A 19,991-nucleotide genomic window follows, 5' to 3' on the forward strand; every position below is an offset into this window, starting at 1 on the left:
AAGGTTCAGAAATTTTAAATTTTATATGCAACATCTTCGGTAAACGTTTCTTTATAGTTTTATGGAGATAAATAGAAGCAGAAAATATCAAGTAGAAAGTGCAGATGTGTTAAGATAGAAGATAAGGGGTTACAGATATAGGAAGAGGGGTATCATATCCATATATCATTTCAAAGATCTGCAGTAATGATGAACATTTATTATCTATAATTTTGACAAAAAATGGGAATCATATGTATTTATTTGCTCAAAGTGGATTACATAATAAAAAAGTTAAAAAAACATATGTCAAGATCATGCTTTTACATTTGAATGCATGGTATTTTTTGTAATTCTTTCCAAAAATGTCATCAATTATATTGTTTCTCTCCATCTCTATCGATGACCATACTGACTGTAAGTGTAGCATTTGCTATTTCTTAAATATCCAGTGTTACTACTCACTGATAACCTTTTTGCAAATTCTCTGCAATGAAATCTCTATGCTAGTGATTTCAATCTTTCAGTTACACATTACTGCCACATACATACCACAGGAATGCATGAGGTACAGTTTCAAATAAAAAATGTATAGCCACTTAAGATGACATTAAAGAAAAATGAATGTCATTGCTATTTCTAAATAATCTCCTGAAAGAATGGTACTTACACACTGAATACATGGTAACTAATTACTTGGCTTTTATCATTGCAAATAAAAGTGGGTATGGAGCCATAAGACCTCTGATTAAGACTGACTGTGCTTGTCATAAATATCAACAGTAGCACAAATGTATCCAGACCTAGATTTAATTCATGTGGTCGTATTTTAAGTTTGATTTTAACTGGTTCCTCAGTAGTATTGGGGTCCAGGGTCTGTATTGGATAGGGTAAGTATTCAGTCCTTTATCAATTATCCACTGTTTTGTCCTCCTAAAAACATGGACAAGATAATCATTTCCTGAATGTTTTTTCACCAGTTTGGAAACTCAGTTTGTTAACTTTTTTGCAGTAAGTGTCCAATTTTTCATTAAATATAAATAACTAATGACTACTGGTTTTCAACTTTCCAGTTTCTCTTTAAATCATACAATATGCAATGCATGATTTGGCCAAAAAGTCATAGTTTGCTTTACAGTGAATCCTAAGCTCTTTAATCTTCTGTTGCCATGGCTTTCAAAAACATGACGATTAGCAGACTCATTAAAAGCCACATTTATAGTTAGGTCCTGCAAAGATTGTCTATCATTGTCAAAAAGTGTCTATGATTGTCAAAAGGTGTCTATCATTGTCTAAAAGTGTCTATCATTGTCAAAACTTGTAATGAACAAGATAGGAATATTCACGATCACCCCTTTTGCTAATGATGTTTGGTCTCCCATTTATTTCTCATTTTACAGAAACTTTTCCAAAGTTTAAGTTTATGAGTTCCAGTTATTTCAGATATTTGTTCTACCACCAAAATCTTTCTTGCTTAACTGAATTATCATCTGCTTTTGACCATCTGTAAATTCCTTACTATGAGGCACCATGTTTTGTTTACGTCACCAGAGAGGTCTAGAAGTAGCTCTTGCTACAAATTTACATTTGTATACCAGTCCACGTATTGATTAGTGCACACATATAAAATCAAGCTTGCAGAATAATTCTTATCATACCAGTGACCATTTAAAAACATATTTAACAACCATATATAAATGCTTATAAGTTGACCCCAACTGCAAAATGCACAGACCTACATTTGCCACTGCATAATATGCCTGCAGATCTAGGTCTGTGCAGTTTGCTAGAAGTAATCAGTAGAACCAACAACATATACCCTGGTCTGCAGGCACATTATACTATGGCAGATCAGGCTCTTTCCTGTTTGCAGTTTGACTCGACTTGCAAGCATGTATACTATACAACGTTTCTTACTAAGGAAGTTATTTGACATGGCACTGTAAAAACCTTTGTGAATCATAATATTAAACACAAATGTTCATAAATCCTGCAGTAGATATTTATAATAAGAACAAATATGGGGCTTCAGATATGGAAGATAACAAAAAATGTTTAAACAGAAATTTGACCTTTTAAATCTGTTTTTTCTTAAATAAATTCTGTTTCAAATGTGTAAGGTGAATTTAACAATAATGATTCAGGACAGATGCAGATTATCTCATCAACTGATTGTCATATGCTGTTTTTTTTTTCAATCCGAAACTCGACAGGATTTTTCCTGATTTAAGACTCTTCACCAAGACATATCAATATATTGAGTTTGTGTTGTCTAGCTGCCAATAGTGGCTAAATATAAACAGCTATCTACTGTGGCAATATTATATATGTGTCTTTGAATGTACAATACTTAAAACTTTCTAAATTCCTGTTCTCTAAGTAAAACTTAAACTACAGTTAACATACTTAAACAGCTTTAGCTGTCAACTATTTAAAAAAAGGGGAGATAACTAACAAAATAAAACACTGGACACTTACCTCCTTTCATTTTAGTTGTGACAATTTCTTTAATGATGTCCAGAAATATAGCGATGTGAGTGTAGTCCCAAACCTCAGTCATCAAGGGGGCACAGTCAATATACTTGTCTAAAACCTGTATCATATTTGATTGTTTAATACAATAAGTTAGCAGGGTAGATACTACATTATGCACTGGTAAAACAATGTCTACACTGTTCATTCTACATGGTATTTCATGTGATACTTTTTCTTTTGTTGGTTTTAACAACACTTTTAACATACTGCTGGCTATATCATGGGACACTCTGACCTGGGAGTGTATCAAATTTATGACCCTTGGATTATAAGTCCAATACTGTCAACTGAGCTACCATGGCTCTTCAAATGAACAGAGTAAACCCTAATCTGCAGGCCCATTACACAGCAGATCTGGATCAATACTGTATGTTTTTGGATATACTCTTTACATGGATAAATAATATTATAAAGAATATGGTCAAACATCAAAACAATATTATTTGAGAAATTTTATAATTATTGTTAAAACACAAAAACATCCTCACACAATTTAGACAGACATAAAAATGGACTTAACCATAAAAAGCATAACAAATAGTATGGTGTACCTATTCTACCTAATATAAACAGATAATTTGTGCCTTTTTTAAAAGAAAATTGACAATATTCTGATTTTCAAAATCAATTTGTAATCTTAACATTTATAAATATAATGATAACAATTAGAGCTTCTTATTATCTGATAAGTAGTAATATTGTAACAACAATATAAATAAAACATGTGATTAGAAAGAAAGCATCGAGAATCTAATTTGAAGGTTCAGTTCTTTAATTTTCTACAAACCCAATAATATAAAATATTTTCACACTGCAAAATAGTTCTTCTTTCCTTTAATTAAAATGAAGTTATCTAACATCTAGAAACGAAACAAAATCCTGAAGTAGACATAAGGCTTTGAAATTGTGTGATGTCCAAATGTCTTATTACACTGACATGAAGAGGCCCAAGTGGGCCAGAGATTGATCACCTGTTTGATATCTGTCTAGTAACTGAATGCAAAAGCAGATGGCCAAGAAAGATGGGTCAGAAGATTTCTTCCAATAAAGTTGATTGCATATGTTACAAAATGCTCATTTATGGTTTCAGTCTCTTCATATATATTTGGTTTTTATGCCATGATGTTTTCTGTCAAAGTTCAACTAACTCAAAACCGCTCTGGTGGCCTAGTGGTTAGAGTGTCTGCCTCAGATGTGGGAGGTCAATGAGTCATACCAAAGACTTATAAAAATTGTACTAACAGCTGCCTCACTAGGTGCTCAGCATTAAGAGGTTAGTGTTAGGACTGGTCATCCTGGTGGCAGGATAATGTGACTGGGTGGGACATCATGCTACATGTCTGCAGCATGATGTCCCAGTGCTAGACATCACTATAAATTGCCAAACTGCATACACTGTAGCGATATGACTGAAATTTTTTAAAGCAACCTTATAAATCCAAATCAAACACATTGATCTAATTCTATTCAGTAGATCTTTGTGATAAAATTGTTCAAATCGTTTTCTATTTTTTTAGAAACAGTTGACATGTTTTACACTTAATCAGCATCATTTATATAAATTTTAACGACCTTTATGCCTAGGTGCTTTTGTCAAATTTGGTGAAATTCTTTTGAGCTGTCTCTGGTTAGTCATTCAAAGGTTTTTCTAATTTTAGTAATTGTGGCCATATTTATGGGCCAACTGACATCATGTACAACAATCTGAGGGCCCTTTATGCCAGGATTCAAATATGATCAAATTCAGTTTATTTTTGAAAATAAGTAATTTCAATGTTTTTCTCTTTATAGTAATGGTTTCTATATTTGATGACAGACCAGCATAATTTGTATTAATTTCAAAGTTATTCATCCTAGAGTGCTTTTGTCAAATTTATTCAAATTCTGTTGAGCAGCTGCTGCTTTAAGGTTTACCTACTTTTAATAAAAAGAGCCAGATTTGATGAAGGATCAGCATCATTTGCATAAAATTTGAAGTTCTTCATTCCAGGATATTTTTTAATGAAATCTGGCCCAAGTCTGGTTTTTTTTGTTTCTATTAATAGTAACACTGGCCATATTTGATAGTGAAGAGCATCATTTATACAAGTGTGAGTGAGATTCACTAGAATATCACCTGTCACATTTTGGTTAATTCGGTTCACCAGTTCTGGAAAAGAAGATTTAAATTTTGAGAAACAATGCATGATGCATGATCCATGATGAATGTAGGACCATAACAAAACCACCCTTGGATTTATGGCTGGTGAGCTAAAGAAATTATGTTTCGTAAAATGTAATACAAGTGACATGATGTGATGGAATAATTTTTTCAATATGTTTAACTTGAAACTTACAGTGTGTCTTTTCCTGGTTTTGACATCAACCACAAGTGTCTGATGTTTGTCTGGATAATGTTTCAGTACCACTCCATCCTTACTCTCCACTCCAGTGTGATTGTAATGGACAAGCGTACCTGTTGTCAACACCTGTAAACAGAATAGTATATTAGTAGTCTAGTGTTTACAATATAATACTTTGCTGGTATGTTAAAAATCACTCCACCCTTCTCCAATCCAATATGACTGTAATGAAACAGTGTACCTGTTGTCAACATCTGCCCATGTCCATTGTACAGTATGTAAATTTTGCTCAGTTTCTGACTGACATATCTGACAAGATCTAGAAACTTATTTGTGTTTGGTTTCATAAATATTGTTATCCCAACCACTATCACCTGATAATGTAATATATGACATTAAGATAATCTGCCAAATCCAGTAATATTTTCTATGTTCTTGAACACCAAAGCTAATCAATTACTAATTTAAGGTACAGATAGTCTTTGTTCCATAACACAATTTTCTGCACAACATTCAATGGTGTTATGGGGAGGGAGGAAGGGAGAGAGAGAGAGAGAGAGAACATTCTTTTAAAACTTACCTCTGGAAAACCTGCCATTACAAACAATGCAAATATGGATGCTAACTCTGGTTTCTGCAAAAATAAAAAAAAAAATATAAAAAAAATGGAAATCCATTAATCACTTCACATAGCTAAACTATCAATTCCAAAGAGTAGTTTTTTTTTATATAATTTTCATCACATACCTAAAATATTATTTACTATCAGAAGTATTATTTTTAACAATTCCTTTCACATTCCTAAAATACTATTTGCTATCTGATAGTTCTTTTTACAATTGCTTCTGATAAAACTTGTTAGATGAACATGTATACTGGTTGTTTTTTTATTATAGATTTTTAGATAATGATGTTACTGGAACAGAACAATGATGTTGTTGGACACAGGACTACATTGCTGGACACAGGACAATGATGTTGTTAGACACAGGACAATGATATTGTACGTCATAGGACAAATGATGCTGCTTGACACATGACAATGATGTTGTTTAACACAGGACAATGATGTTATTGAACACAGGACGATTATGTTGTTTGATACAGGACAATGATGCTATTAGGCACAGGCAAATGATGTTGGACACAGGATAATGATGTTGTAGGACACTGGACAAGGGTGCCATTGGGCACAGGGCAATGATGTTATTGGATACAGGACAATAATGTTGTTTGACACAGGACAATAATGTTGCTTGACATGGGAAAATGTTTATGATGCAGGACAATAATGTTATCTAACACAGGACTGATGTTATCTGACACAGGACAATGATGTTGTTTGACACAGGACAATGATGTTGTTTGACACAGGACAATAATGTTGTTTGACATGGGAAAATGTTTATGATGCAGGACAATAATGTTATCTAACACAGGACTGATGTTATCTGACAAATGACAATGATGTTATCTAACACAGGACTGATGTTATCTGACAAACGACAATGATGTTATCTAACACAGGACTGATGTTATCTGACACAGGACAATGATGTCATCTAACACAGGACTGATGTTATCTGACACAGGACAATGTTATCTGACACAGGACAATGATGTTATCTGACACAGGACAATGATGGTATCTGACACAGGACAATGATGTTATTTGACATAAAAATACTCAACAAAGTTCTGTTCTCATGCCTAGCAATATTTGACATTCATTTTCTAGAATCACATTTATGAATTATTGTTTAAAGGCACAACTGTAGTTGAACAGCGATAAGACTGATGTTGCTTTCAGAGAGTATATAAACAGCTTGATTATCATTTGATAATGTAGCCTATAAAAGAATCTCATTTACATTCCTGAAATCTGTGAGAAGAACACTTCATGACTACCAATTTTGCTGGCACTGACAGTAGAATAAAGACTTCAGACTACATAGCAAAATTTCCATTAAAAAAATATTAATGACATTTATCATATAGAGAAAACAAACTGCTTAAGTCAATAACCATGAGCATGCAAGTGATGTTTACCACCACCATGTAGATAATTCTAAAACCCATGTCCAGTCTCATAGTAGTCAATTATTTCAGTGAATAAGTGAAATAAAGAATTTCCTGCAAAAACAGAGTCTCATTTTATAAGTGTTTTATATTCTTATGAATATAAGTATTGGTGCATAATTCATTTTATAATTTGTCTAACATAATGTTTGGCACTGGACAAAAACACAAAACAGGGATAGTTCATTAGTTCTGATGGCAACATTTCAGCTCTGACTGAAAAATACTTCTACTATCCTATCCTGTAGCAAAATACATCCTATCCTGTACCAAAATACAAAATAATACTGCCTTAACTAGGCTGAAAAGTATAATCAGAATTCATCCTATATATGTTTTTATTTAGGTTTAATTTAATTTCTATTTAGTGACAAATTCTGACAGCATTCTCAGCATAACTTGTCATAAATATATGTATGTATGTATGTATGTATGTATGTATGTATGTATGTATGTATGTATGTATGTATACATTTATACATTAAAAGCTAACTTATTAGGACAAGATCATGGTATCATGCACTATGATAAAATACTAGAACAGCCTTGCCAATTTTGGAAGGAGAGAAAGCCAGGTTACAGAAAGGAATACTTAAGAAAAGTATCAGGGCATTTTTTTCTCATATTTCCTGACATTTTGTTTTCCTACTCCCCTTGTCAAAAGCCACATATGTAATTGAAATGAAGCTAAAATCCCCAAAATATGAAGACAAGTGATCGTAAACAGTAAAGTAATACCACATAATCCAAACAGTGATCCTTACTAGTATTGGAATTTTAAAATATCAACATTTACTCATCCATCCTTCCATCTGTTAAGCAATTCATTCATGCATTATGCACATACCTACCTACCTATCTACTAATCTTCTTTCTATCTACAAATGGATACATTCTTCCATCTTGCTGGCTAACTATCTAAATGGACTGATATCAAACAATCAAGAAATTACTTACCTGTGCTATATTCCTAATACCATCTGTCAGATGCTGATGCAGCACATTCCTCCATATGTTTGCATTATACAGTCTCTGCAATATGCGAGCCATTGAACAAGCCCATTCCAAGCCACTTCTACAAGAGTAATGATATACGTGACAAAAATTTTATTGAAAAATCCTAAGTGGATGAAAACTTATACCCAGACAATGATGCAAGTAACTGATTTAAAATTTCATTAGCAATTGTCCTGAGGCAAAAGGCAAGGCTGTGGTGCACAAAACACCTTCTAATTATAATATATATCCAGCTAATAATTATTAAAATATCATCATTTTAAAAGTTATAGACTAGACTAGGATTCAGACAATTAACTTGCTTTCTTCCTTTTCATGACCTTCACTTTTGACCTAGGGGCATTACTGTGACACACTCCAGTCATCACATATGCCGGGGTAAAATTGCATTTGAATTTCTCAATGCCATACAAAGTTATGAACCAGACAAAATGGTGTCAACAGGCCAATCAACATATGAATGGACCATGATATAATATATCTGACTTTAGAAAAATTAAACATAAAGAATTATAAATGGCAAAGATGTCACCAGAATAAAAATTCCTAATCTTCTGTTGATTATCTACAATAATTAGGCAAATTTGTGGATAAACTATACAGCAACAATCATCACATAATATCTCCTGGGTGCTCCAAATCTGGGCAATAAACTAATAATGTCTTTACAGAGTAAATATTACAAACAAAAACACATGTTTACTGTTTTTAATTATAAGGAAAGTGATATACAACTTGGCATATATGCCATACTTACTTTTGCAGACAATCGGCTCCAAAGGAGAAGAGATAATGAATGGTTGGTTGTCCTCCTGAAGCCTGATGAAGCAAATCCAAAGCCACAGACTTATCTGACACCTAAAAATGTGTAATAGATAATGCCAATTTTCTAAGATAATTTGGTACTATGGAAGAATACTATAAAATAACACTCTGATGTGAGAAAAGATCTTAGTAGTTCCAGCCATATCTAGTTTGTACCAGACATTTTAATGCCTTCCTCATGTACTGACATCTCACTACTGTCCATATCACACAACACCACAAGTCAGTCAAATAACTTCAACACCTGCTAGAGTGAATCCTGATTCTAATCCGTGTTAGCACTTGGACCAGACTCATAACTCAGTGTATACTGTATAATATTATCAGAGTGGTAAGATGCTTATTTTTATATACATTTATAGACAGTAAAAATGTTTCAAATTAAATTTATTGAGTTTTGATGTTATATTTATTAACCAGATTTCACAAGGATGCTTTATCAAAGAAAGATTGCAAGATTGAAAAATAACACAAAATAATGTACTGTCACTATATCTGTAGGTTGTTATTACCTAAAAAGAGAACAATAGTAGCAACTTGTGTATTTTACTTGCAAAACTTTATTTTTGTTCAGAAACATACTTACACCTAATTTTACTACAAAAATATAGCAGGAAGTCATGTGTGTGCTTATTTGAAATATATGGTTCACTTCACATACGTGCCATTATCCAGATTTTGGCAGTATTTACAAAGCAAAGAGTTTTCAGCCTCTATTTTACATAATGAGAAACTTGATTTCTGTAGACATGCATCAGTACATAAGGAACAAAACTACATGCAATATTACAGCCTCCAGCTATTTTTTCTCTATTTGTTTTGAGAAATAAAAGTTAACCTGATTTTGAAATAATTACATTGCTGTGTTTAATATTTTTTTCTATTATTTAATATTCCTCTGAGTTCTGAATGAGGAATACAGCCCCCTTCTAAATCCACTAATGTTTACCTCTGATGGGCATTTGGGCAGCAGCAATCCAAGAAGTCCCATGGCAAGATGTCTGGTGTTTACTTCATGTCCACTTTCACCTCTGTAATATGCATAAATACTAAGATCTATTATCTCATGCCAATTTCTTAATCTATTCTAGGACTTGCCTAATCTCTTAATGCTAGTACGAATAATTTTCTTTGATTATTGGCTTCAATCTTCCAAGTCCTCAGTAGCAACTAATGACTGAATGAACCCTAACATTTAAATATGAAACTAACTGAAATATCAGTATTTCTGATAACAGAAACTTTACAAAGTAACATATTGTTAGTGAAATTATTAGTTATAAAGAAAGCTACAAAATGAGATAAATTGTGGTACATTGTTAAGTTTAGCAACTAACAGGTGCTCACATAACACAAATGCCTTGCCATACCCCTTTTCATTATAATCAACAGCTAAATGCTTAAAAGAAAGTGATCTAAACATAAAACTTTTTAAAAAGTCACTGAGGCATGAAATAAAGGTCAGAGTCGTTACATTTTGGAAGAATTGCACTGTGCTCACCAAAACTCATTCACACACAAAACTGTGGTCAAAAAAATACCTAGATGCAAAACTGAGCAAAACTATGAGATGCAGGTCAAAGTGAACAACATCTGATGAGGTGATACTGTACTTACCAAGACAAATCTAAATAAAACTAACTACATGACTCAGTGGCCAAGAATGCCTGAAACACTAACCTAAACGAAAAACTTTATTGCAGTTACTGAAGCATGAAATTCAAGATATGTCTGTTAAAAAAGTTGTACAATTCTGGGGCTAACGTTAATACATGAGATCCGACCTATATGTAAAACTAAAACCAATGTGAAAAAGACATGAGTAGACAAAGTAACACCATATATCACTCTCAAATTCCCATCTGGGTTGGTGCGGAAAGGCATAAATACAAAATAAAGTTCGTTGTGAGAAACAAAAGAATCAGTTAATCAAACCTTGATGTTCCAACACAAATCCACAAGAAGCTAATTCAGAAATTAAATACCCTAAAGCATGTCTGCTATAAACCTGTTGGGACCCCAAATGTTACTTCACTGTATCTATAATTAATTTTAAATCCAAAATATACATTATACACTGTTACTTTATTGTGTCTAGAATTTATTTTATATCTATTCCAGTATATACATTACACTTCATCAGGTATGTGAATTTTCTTTATTATATCCCTATTCCAGTGTATATATTACACTTCATCAGGTATGTGAATTTTCTTTATTATATCCCTATTCCAGTGTATATATTACACTTCAACAGGTATGTGAATTTTCTTTACTATATCCCTATTCCAGTGTATATATTACACTTCAACAGGTATGTGAATTTTCTTTATTATATCCCTATTCCAGTATATATTAGACTTCATCAGGTATGTGAATTTTCTTTATTATATCCCTATTCCAGTATATATTAGACTTCATCAGGTATGTGAATTTTCTTTATTATATCCCTATTCCAGTTTATATTACACTTCATCAGGTATGTGAATTTTCTTTATTATATCCCTATTACAGTTTATATTACACTTCATCAGGTATGTGAATTTTCTTTATTATATCTCTATTCCAGTGTATATATTACACATGATTAACTCTAAGTGGAATATGAATTCTCTTCATATTACCCATGCATTTATTATATCTATGTTTGTCCTGTGTTTTACCCAAAAGATGAGAATACAGAGAATGAATGGAGTCAAATAACACTGCTAATATTTCTACATCACTAAGTTACTCAGAAAACTACAATGATACTAATGAAGAGCAGTTACGGAATATACAAAAGTCTAACAAGCTTAAAAGATCAGTATTTCTTGTTTATCAGGAAATAATTATATTTGGTTACAATGTACTGTAGTCAAGTGCTTTGGAAAGAAAAGTAGAACTGTGTTTAAAAAATGTTTGCCAGGTATCATACCAACCTTGATATTCTAAAGAGCAATTTTAGGAAATCTGCTGTCATAAAGTTGTAGCTGTTTCCAATTACTGGAACCTAGAACAAAAAATGTCAGTTAATGAAGTGCCAGTATGATGCAAGAATCTACTGAATATTTAAGTACACTCTTTGCAACTGAAAATGAGGTTTTAAGTATACTCTTTGCAATTAAAAATGAATATTTAAAGAATAATCTTCACCATTAAAAAATTGCCATTTAAATATACCCTTTACCATTAAAAATGAATATTTAAAGAATAATCTTCACCATTAAAAAATGAACATTTAAATATACCCTTTACCATTAAAAATGAATATTGAAAGTGTGCTCTTTGCCATCAAAAATGAAAACTAAAAGTATACTCTTCACCATTAAAAAAATAAACATGGACACAGAGATTGCTCTATGGGCATCGAGTGTTACACATTTGTTACTGTGTTCATATTAACCTTAACTTTTCAGTGCGCTATTATTGACTTTGGGAAAGAAATAACTTACTGAAGTATACATGTATTGGAATAAGTTCTTTCCATGCCATCATGTTAAAATAAAACTATCCATGATTTTAATATGCAACATGTGCAGGATGCTTTCTTTTCATGCATTAATACTGGATATATTTCATTATATCAAAATATGTGATATTTTAATCAGGGGAGAAGCCTTGATTTAAATATAGGTTTTTGTACCAGAAGACGAAATATGAGTGGTATCAACACATGAAAAGAAAATATTATATATCACTCTTGCTTCTGAATTGCATTTTGACAAAGAACATAATGAATATATATATATATATATATATATATATATATATATATATATATATATATATATATATATATATATATATTCAATTGTCACATTACATGATTGAAACTTTGCATTTTCATACATTCAAATTAAAAAGATTTAATCTTTTTTAACATGTGAAAATACATTGATGAAGAAATATTAAATATATCCAACCAATAATTTTCTAAATTTACACTTAAGTATTAGATATTAAAAAAACCCAACTTTTTCTTAACAAATTCAAGATGCCCAGGTACTGTTCTTCCTTCTGGCTTTAATTTCTCAAATGCCATATTTGTAATCAGGATTGATGCATGGTTGTACAAATTATAAACTGCATTTACATCATAAGGCAGACATCTCTAAAATTATTATTGTCACAAGTTAACTTGCAGTTTTTTCCAGTTTGGTTGTCCCTAGCTAGTGAAACACTTCTAACAACTCAAATAGTCTACCAAATCTCCATCATGAATGTAAAATTTAGTAATTAAAATTTTTTAATTTCATTAATGTTTGTTTCAGCATACAGTAAATTCTGCACAGAACTGGAAATACGAGAGAGTGAGAAAGACAAAAATCATTTTGCTCATCTACATTTGGAAAATAAGTTCTGTGAGAACACAAAATACATACTTTTGATTTAACCTCATTTATTTACTTAGGTATCAAAATTACCTATCGACTTTTATTTTTCTCATACTACATTACATTGTATATTGTAGGGATCGGGGCTGTGAATTTGCTGGTTCCTTACAAATTCATTTCTAACCAATGTATCAAGCAATTGATGACTTTGATGATATTGGTAGTGCTTTGAAACAGCAGCTTCCATGAGATAAGGGACATGGTTCAGAACATGGTACAAGCATATGAATTATGTTGAGACCTTTTGCTCAGGCAAAAAAGTCATCAAAACGGCTTTTGTGAAATTAAGTATACATTTAAATTTACCTATTTGTACTTTACAATTTAGACATTACTGCTTTTGAATTGGCAGAGATGCCCATCACCAACCAGGGAAATTAGGGACAATAGGGTACAAATTTGTGATCCTATTGAAAAATTTGTGACACCGCAGCAAAAAAAAATTCCACATGGAAGCCAGAAGAATGACAAAATAATTTCAAAAACATTACAAAACATGTCTATGTGCAGTTATTTAATATTATTTACAGTATACAGCTTGGTGTATTCTTTTAATTATCCTCCAAACTACTACTGGCTCTTTTCAGCTTTGCCAAGAGATCCTTTTCCAAAATCGGTTCCACATGGCAAAGGTCTGATCCTCATTTATCAACACCACATGGCTCCATTCTAAACTCCCTCAATTTATTGGATGGATTTTTTTATCTTTAAAACACAAATGACATGCTTTTTTAAAATAAAAAAAAAACCGATGAATTTATTTAAATTTGATTACATGTAGCCTTCAAGATGGGCTTAAAATCACTGTCTGCTATTTTAAAGTCAACACACACACAAAAGATTTATAGAAACACTGACAATTATAGTTCACAAGTTAACACAAATATTGTAGAAATCTTATTTGAAAAAAACAAACAAACAAGTCACAGTACATCATGAAGAAAACACATTCAAGTGAAAAGAAAGAGTCTGAATAATGGTTTGAAACTGATCGTATGATACAAATTACTGGAAAAGACTGTGAAGCAACGAAACAAACTGTTCTGATTGTAATGGACCATTATATGCCAGAAATTGGTCTTATGTCGCAAATTACTACAAAGACAGGAAAGGATGGAAAATACTCAAGTTGTATGAAACTGATACATTACAAATCACCCAAAACGTCTTGAAAGACAAAAAATACATATGGCTTCAATTTCCACCAAATTTGTCTTTTGGTTTATTTTTTTATGAAAAATTGTGATTTTTGTATATGGTAGCATAATTTGTGAACAGGCATGGCAATTCGGGATATACAGGCCAAATTCAGGATGATGGGCATCTCTGAACTGTGCATGATCCCTACTTTTGTCTTCATAGAGACATCAGCATTATATATTTGTGTGATATATGTTTCTAAATACAAAAAGCAATTTGAGCACATACAGTGTATATCCTCACATGAGTATCCCTTGGTATCATGGCACCCAGCAATCCCATAATCCTCTCTTGAGAATGAATAGCAAATGCTTCCTCTTGCCTGGTCTCAAGAGATCTTTCACTTCCATCTAATAAACTCTTGCTACCATCTGAAAGGCAAATAATGGAAATAATTGCAGAACTGAATAAAACATGTCTAAAAGGGTTTTTTGATCTGCTAGATACGAGCTTGCAATTCAAATAAAACAGGACTGCATTTATAATATATCAGTGCAGTCTTTGAGCAGAGGGCTGTTGGAACAGAACAGTCCATTTGGTTGTTATTTTCAACATGGCATGTAAGAACACTCATTGTGCTAGCATGCAAGGACTACTTTTATCTGCACTTTGCTGATACATACCATTTTTACCTGCATAACAGTTGAATCTGACTACCAACAACATAGACCCTGATTGGCCATCACATACTGCACCAGCAATTCTGGGTCTATGTTGTTTGTTTGACTCATTATTTCTAACTAACTGCACAGATCTAGATGAATTGGTGTAGTATGTATAGGCAGATATGTGTCTGTAAGTTGGACTTCTAACTGAATATAAGTTGTAGTTGTTAGAAGTAATGTCCCTCTGTCCATATGTCAGTGCCTCTGTCCGTCCATCACTGTCCTCCTTGTTTAAACTCCATCAACAGTGATTAGGGACAGTGATCATTTCTGGTATGTTGTATGTTGTTTCAAAAGGATGAACAGCTGATTATGAAGATTTCAGATCCAGGATGCAGCCGCTGAGGGATGAGAATGTGTGGGCCAAAGGTTACATTGTCATAGATACTGAGAACTATCATTGTAGCCTGAACTCATTAACATCAATTTTGGATAGATGATCCTAATTTGATATGATGTTCACTAGGTTGATTTAATGACAATTAAAGTTTTGGATCTCAAATGCAACCCTCCAAATGGAGTGGGGGGGTGGGAGGAGGGACAGCATATAAAAAGTGCAGATATTTATGAAAATCTCCATCAACAGTTTCATTTTAAAAGTATGATGAAAATCAGTAATTTTGATACAGTAGCTAAAGCAGGATAAAATACTGGAAAATATCAGCTCTTTTGTAGCATATAAACTTATAAGCCGATGGGTGTATTTATTACCTTTGATAAGCACCAACATGGACAAAACTCTTCAGGAGATACCCTGGAAGATTGTGTACTATTCCTTGCAGTTTCACTTCATCCTAGTCAAGAGCCAAAAACTATTGTGTAAACACATGTGGCAAAAACGGACTTGTGCAAATGCCCATCTCTTAACTCAACCATTAATTTCTAGAGTTTATATGGCTGTCATAAAATAGGACCCTACCTTCAGCATCATCTGGAACCTTCTGTAGACAATTTGTACAAATGCCAATGCACTGATTTTGCAGTTCTGCTGCCAGTTTGACATAGTCCTGGTCTAAAGCCAGTCCACTGTTCTCACTGTACACTACATCTCCCATAGATAAAGACAGCAGAGTGAACAACATCCACACATGCTGGTGAATGTAGGCCTGTATCAGGGAGTCAGTTTCTTGAGAAGTCTTCACTGAAAAAAAATTGCACACGACTAAAACTAAGCATAGCTTACAAACACTCTGTAAAATACACTTAAGGTATTAAATCTATCAAGCTACTTTAATTTTGCTTATTATTGTGAACTTAAATCTTAGCCCATTGCTATTTGCTTAATATTATAAATACAGCGATATAAATTGGTCAATCATATATCACTGATTTTGCTGTTGAATACATATATCACTCATTCTGCTGTCGAATATAGTGACCAGTATGTTGGAATCTGGAATTAAAATCATCAAATTTGCAAACTGGAATTAGACATCACATAGTTTGCTAGATTCTCATCAGCAAAAAAGATTTTTGACAATAAATAACACACTGTATGATGAAGTATTGACCAATGAAAATGCTGGATAAATGCTTACTGGTGACAACACTGCATTAAATAAATTAAATTAAAGAAGTCTTGTTCCAATTAAAGAATTAATATTTTCATTTTATTTTTCAATTGGGATTTACTCTAATCATTATAAATGTGATATGCTCTCATCCATTCAAATGTGAAATAGTCAATAGACTGTCACATTGATGCCCGCAAGGATTTCTATGAGCACCTGATTATGTGCTCGCTCAAGGGCCATGCTGGATTTATTTCACATTACACAAGCCAATTAACAGATTAGTTGTCTCTAGACAATTAAAGAATATGAAAGGTTCTGATGTCACAGTAACACATGAGTATAGATCAGCGTCATTTGTTAAAATCACACTCTATGGATATATGGATAATTCCTAAGCTTTTGCTTTTGGTAAATCTGTTCCTTAAACTTTGCAGTTTAACATTTGAAAATAACTTGCAAGTTTATTAAACAGTACATGCTTCTAACAATTCTAGTTCTTCAGGCAGTATTTTGAAAGATTTTTAATTTTGATAAAGTTTTCTGGGAAAGTGTAATATGCCACTTGCAATTATTAGTACGAACAACAAGGAATTATATTCATTCATTTGACTGGATGTTACAGATGATCAATTAGTGACACCTAAAACTGTTTTCTTTAGCAATTAACTAGAGCAAACAATATTAGTGTATTTGGATCAGTGGTTTATGAGCTTTGAGCTTGATTTTCATATAATTGATACACTTGGTTAAATATTGACAGCGATTCAACTCAAACTTTACTGATGCATAAATTTCTGAGTGCCACGTGTCAACTCGATTTATATTAAAAGTCTGTCATCAATTTATTAACTTTATTTGACTTCTTTACATCAAATATCCATTAATATTAAAATCCATTGCATGAATATCTGCATTGGACAAAGGAGATTATCATTCACATGTATTAATGAAAGTTGCTTGCACCAATACCCCACCAGCAAATATTAAGTAAAACTTATTCATCTCATGCCCTTGCTTACACTGCAGGTGCGGCATATGGACCCTGCTGCTTGTGAGATATCATGAGAGAGATGCACTGAGAATTCAGACTTCATCTCAGAATCTACTAGTAATCTAGATGACTATACAACCGTTTAAGAATAAGATCCATACAACTTTTAACTATCTTGCATTAGTGTAAGTGTCTAGAACCATCCCACCCGCAAAGTTGCAAACACAAACATCTCTTTTCTAACAGGATGTGAAGCTAGTTAATTGTAGAAATCTAACGTTTCTATTGTCTGTTATACATGAATGTAGATCTGTTCATTTTGTAAATGTACCATACCATTGCTAGCCAAATTTCAGCCAAATCAAATAATTCCTTGATCCAGGATGTAAAATTTTATCTCTTTTCATAACTGATTAAATGTTTCAACATCCAAGCCATGGTAAATAAAGAAATATTTTGTACAATATCTTACCCAGAATTTTTATTTTTACTATAAAAAGTTCAATACTTACATTTTGTCAATGGGAACTTGGTAATATCATGACTGCTGAGATGGCTGGAAAAGAGGAAGCAGAAGAATTATACAGAATAAAATTCTGAACAAATGATTTATTGTTAACAATGAAGAATGCAGGAAAAAAGCCCACTTCTACTGAAAAAGGATAACTAGCAAATCTGAAATCTGCTTTATCCATTCAAAAAATGATGGAACAATTCAGACGGGCGAATAAAATCTAGCTATTTGCATTTGTATGCTTGGATGAAACATCTGTACATTTATGGAATAAAACAGAGTTAACTCTGCCTTAATGGTCACCTATATAAAGCAATCACCCATTTTAAAACAGATTTTGAAGGTCCTATATACTGTAGAATTAGACCTGTATTAAGCTCTCACCTGTCTTTTGAGGATACTTTGCACGTCTCAAAGGTGACTGCTTAAGGAAGGTTTTATTGTAACTTATACAAATATTGTGTAATTTTATATCCTGCTCCTACTGAATGTAAATGGTTATTAATATGTGGTCTCTAATCATAGCAGGAGATTTTAATTAAGTTGTGAATCAACAACATGATACATATAATTATGTCAGACTGAACCCAAAATAAACTGACATCACAAATGAGTTTGGGTTTGTTGATATATGAAGAGAAATTCATGAAGAAAAGAAAGGATACGCTTGGAGGAGTAGAAACAAAAGAGCAAGTTTTGATATTTTTCCTGCTTACAGATATTAAAGCTGCAGATGTGGTACCAGGGTATAGAATGGACAGTTTCTCTTTTAACATTAGTGTGTAAAATAGTAAACTTTAACAAGAGAAAATCATCTGGAAGTTCAATAACTCACTACTTAAAGACAAGACATATACTGAAAATATAAAAGAAATAATTAAAAACATTAAATTACAATATTTGTCTGATATTTATGTCCAAAATAAATGACCAACTATATTTTCAAAGTTCTTCTAATGGAGATTAGAACACAAACAATATCTTATTCTTCATTCCAGAAAAGGCAATGAGAGACTAGAAAGATTTGAGTTATGTGATAAATACTTTATTAAATGATAATGAAATAATTATTACTAATCTGAGATGTGAAAAACAAAATGAATTACAACAATTGCGTCAGGAAAAACTTGAGGGTTATATGATTAGGTTTAGAGTTAGATGGACTGAAGAGGGTGAGAAAAATGACAAAACGTTTTTGTAATTTAGAAAACCAAAACTATCTGAGCACATATATCAAAAATATAATAAAAAGTGACAACACTATCTTTACCAAACAAAAAGAAATACTTGAAGTGAGAGAATCCTATTATGAAAGTATATGCCTCAAGAGAAATTTCAAAAAACTGATCTCAACTTAATTCTCGATGACTCTGATATTCAAAAACTAAATACAAAACAGAGCCAAGAATAAGAGGGCGAGATATCTTTTCCCAAAGCTTTAGCTGCCCTAAAAAACCATGAAAAATTGCAAGAGTCAGATTCTGATGGGTTTTCTGCTGAATTTTGATAAGTTTTGAAGAAATTATTTAGTATATTTTTAGTCAGGCCAATTAACTAGAAATAATCTTTAAGCAACCCAGATGGAAGGAATCATTACTTGTATTCTTAAAGGAGATAGAGATGACAATTATTTAAAGAACTGGAGTCCAATATCTCTCCTTAATACTACCTATAAAGTGTCCTCAGCATGTATTGTTAATAGGATTTAAAAAATATTACCATACTTAATTAAGGATTTATGGCTTCTAGATCTATTTGTGAAAATACAAGAGCAGTATACAATGCAGTGTTTTACACTGAAAAGCATAACATACCAGGTATGCTACAACAGACTAACTTCCAAAAAGCTTTCGATTCTGTGGAATGGGAATTTTCATTCAAAGTACAAAATTTTTCCACTTCATTAATTCAGTTATAAAATGAGTTCAAGCATTTTATCACCATACAAAATCAT

The 19,991-nt window shown here is 32.3% G+C and overlaps 1 protein-coding gene across 2 annotated transcripts in view; it reads right to left on the bottom strand.

The window, feature by feature from the left end:
* LOC149805902 (zinc finger ZZ-type and EF-hand domain-containing protein 1-like) overlaps positions 1 to 19,991 on the bottom strand; it is a 260,238-nt gene that overhangs the window by 61,700 nt on the left and 178,547 nt on the right. Inside the window, exons 55-64 of one of the 2 annotated variants that reach the window (XM_089950657.1) lie at positions 18,036 to 18,079; positions 15,938 to 16,159; positions 14,597 to 14,724; positions 11,699 to 11,769; positions 9,727 to 9,808; positions 8,710 to 8,810; positions 7,893 to 8,010; positions 5,437 to 5,490; positions 4,851 to 4,982; positions 2,458 to 2,572 (exon numbers count right to left, since the gene is read on the bottom strand). In XM_089950657.1, the coding sequence (XP_089806783.1) occupies positions 2,458 to 2,572; positions 4,851 to 4,982; positions 5,437 to 5,490; positions 7,893 to 8,010; positions 8,710 to 8,810; positions 9,727 to 9,808; positions 11,699 to 11,769; positions 14,597 to 14,724; positions 15,938 to 16,159; positions 18,036 to 18,079 (1,067 nt within the window). Of the gene's footprint in view, positions 1 to 2,457; positions 2,573 to 4,850; positions 4,983 to 5,436; positions 5,491 to 7,892; positions 8,011 to 8,709; positions 8,811 to 9,726; positions 9,809 to 11,698; positions 11,770 to 14,581; positions 14,725 to 15,937; positions 16,160 to 18,035; positions 18,080 to 19,991 lie in introns of both variants that reach the window. The other variant, XM_089950656.1, reaches the window with a different exon arrangement.

Source organism: Sinohyriopsis cumingii, chromosome 2 (genome assembly GCF_028554795.1).
Source record: "Sinohyriopsis cumingii isolate HCF-2022 chromosome 2, ASM2855479v2, whole genome shotgun sequence".
Lineage (NCBI taxonomy): Eukaryota > Metazoa > Mollusca > Bivalvia > Unionida > Unionidae > Sinohyriopsis > Sinohyriopsis cumingii.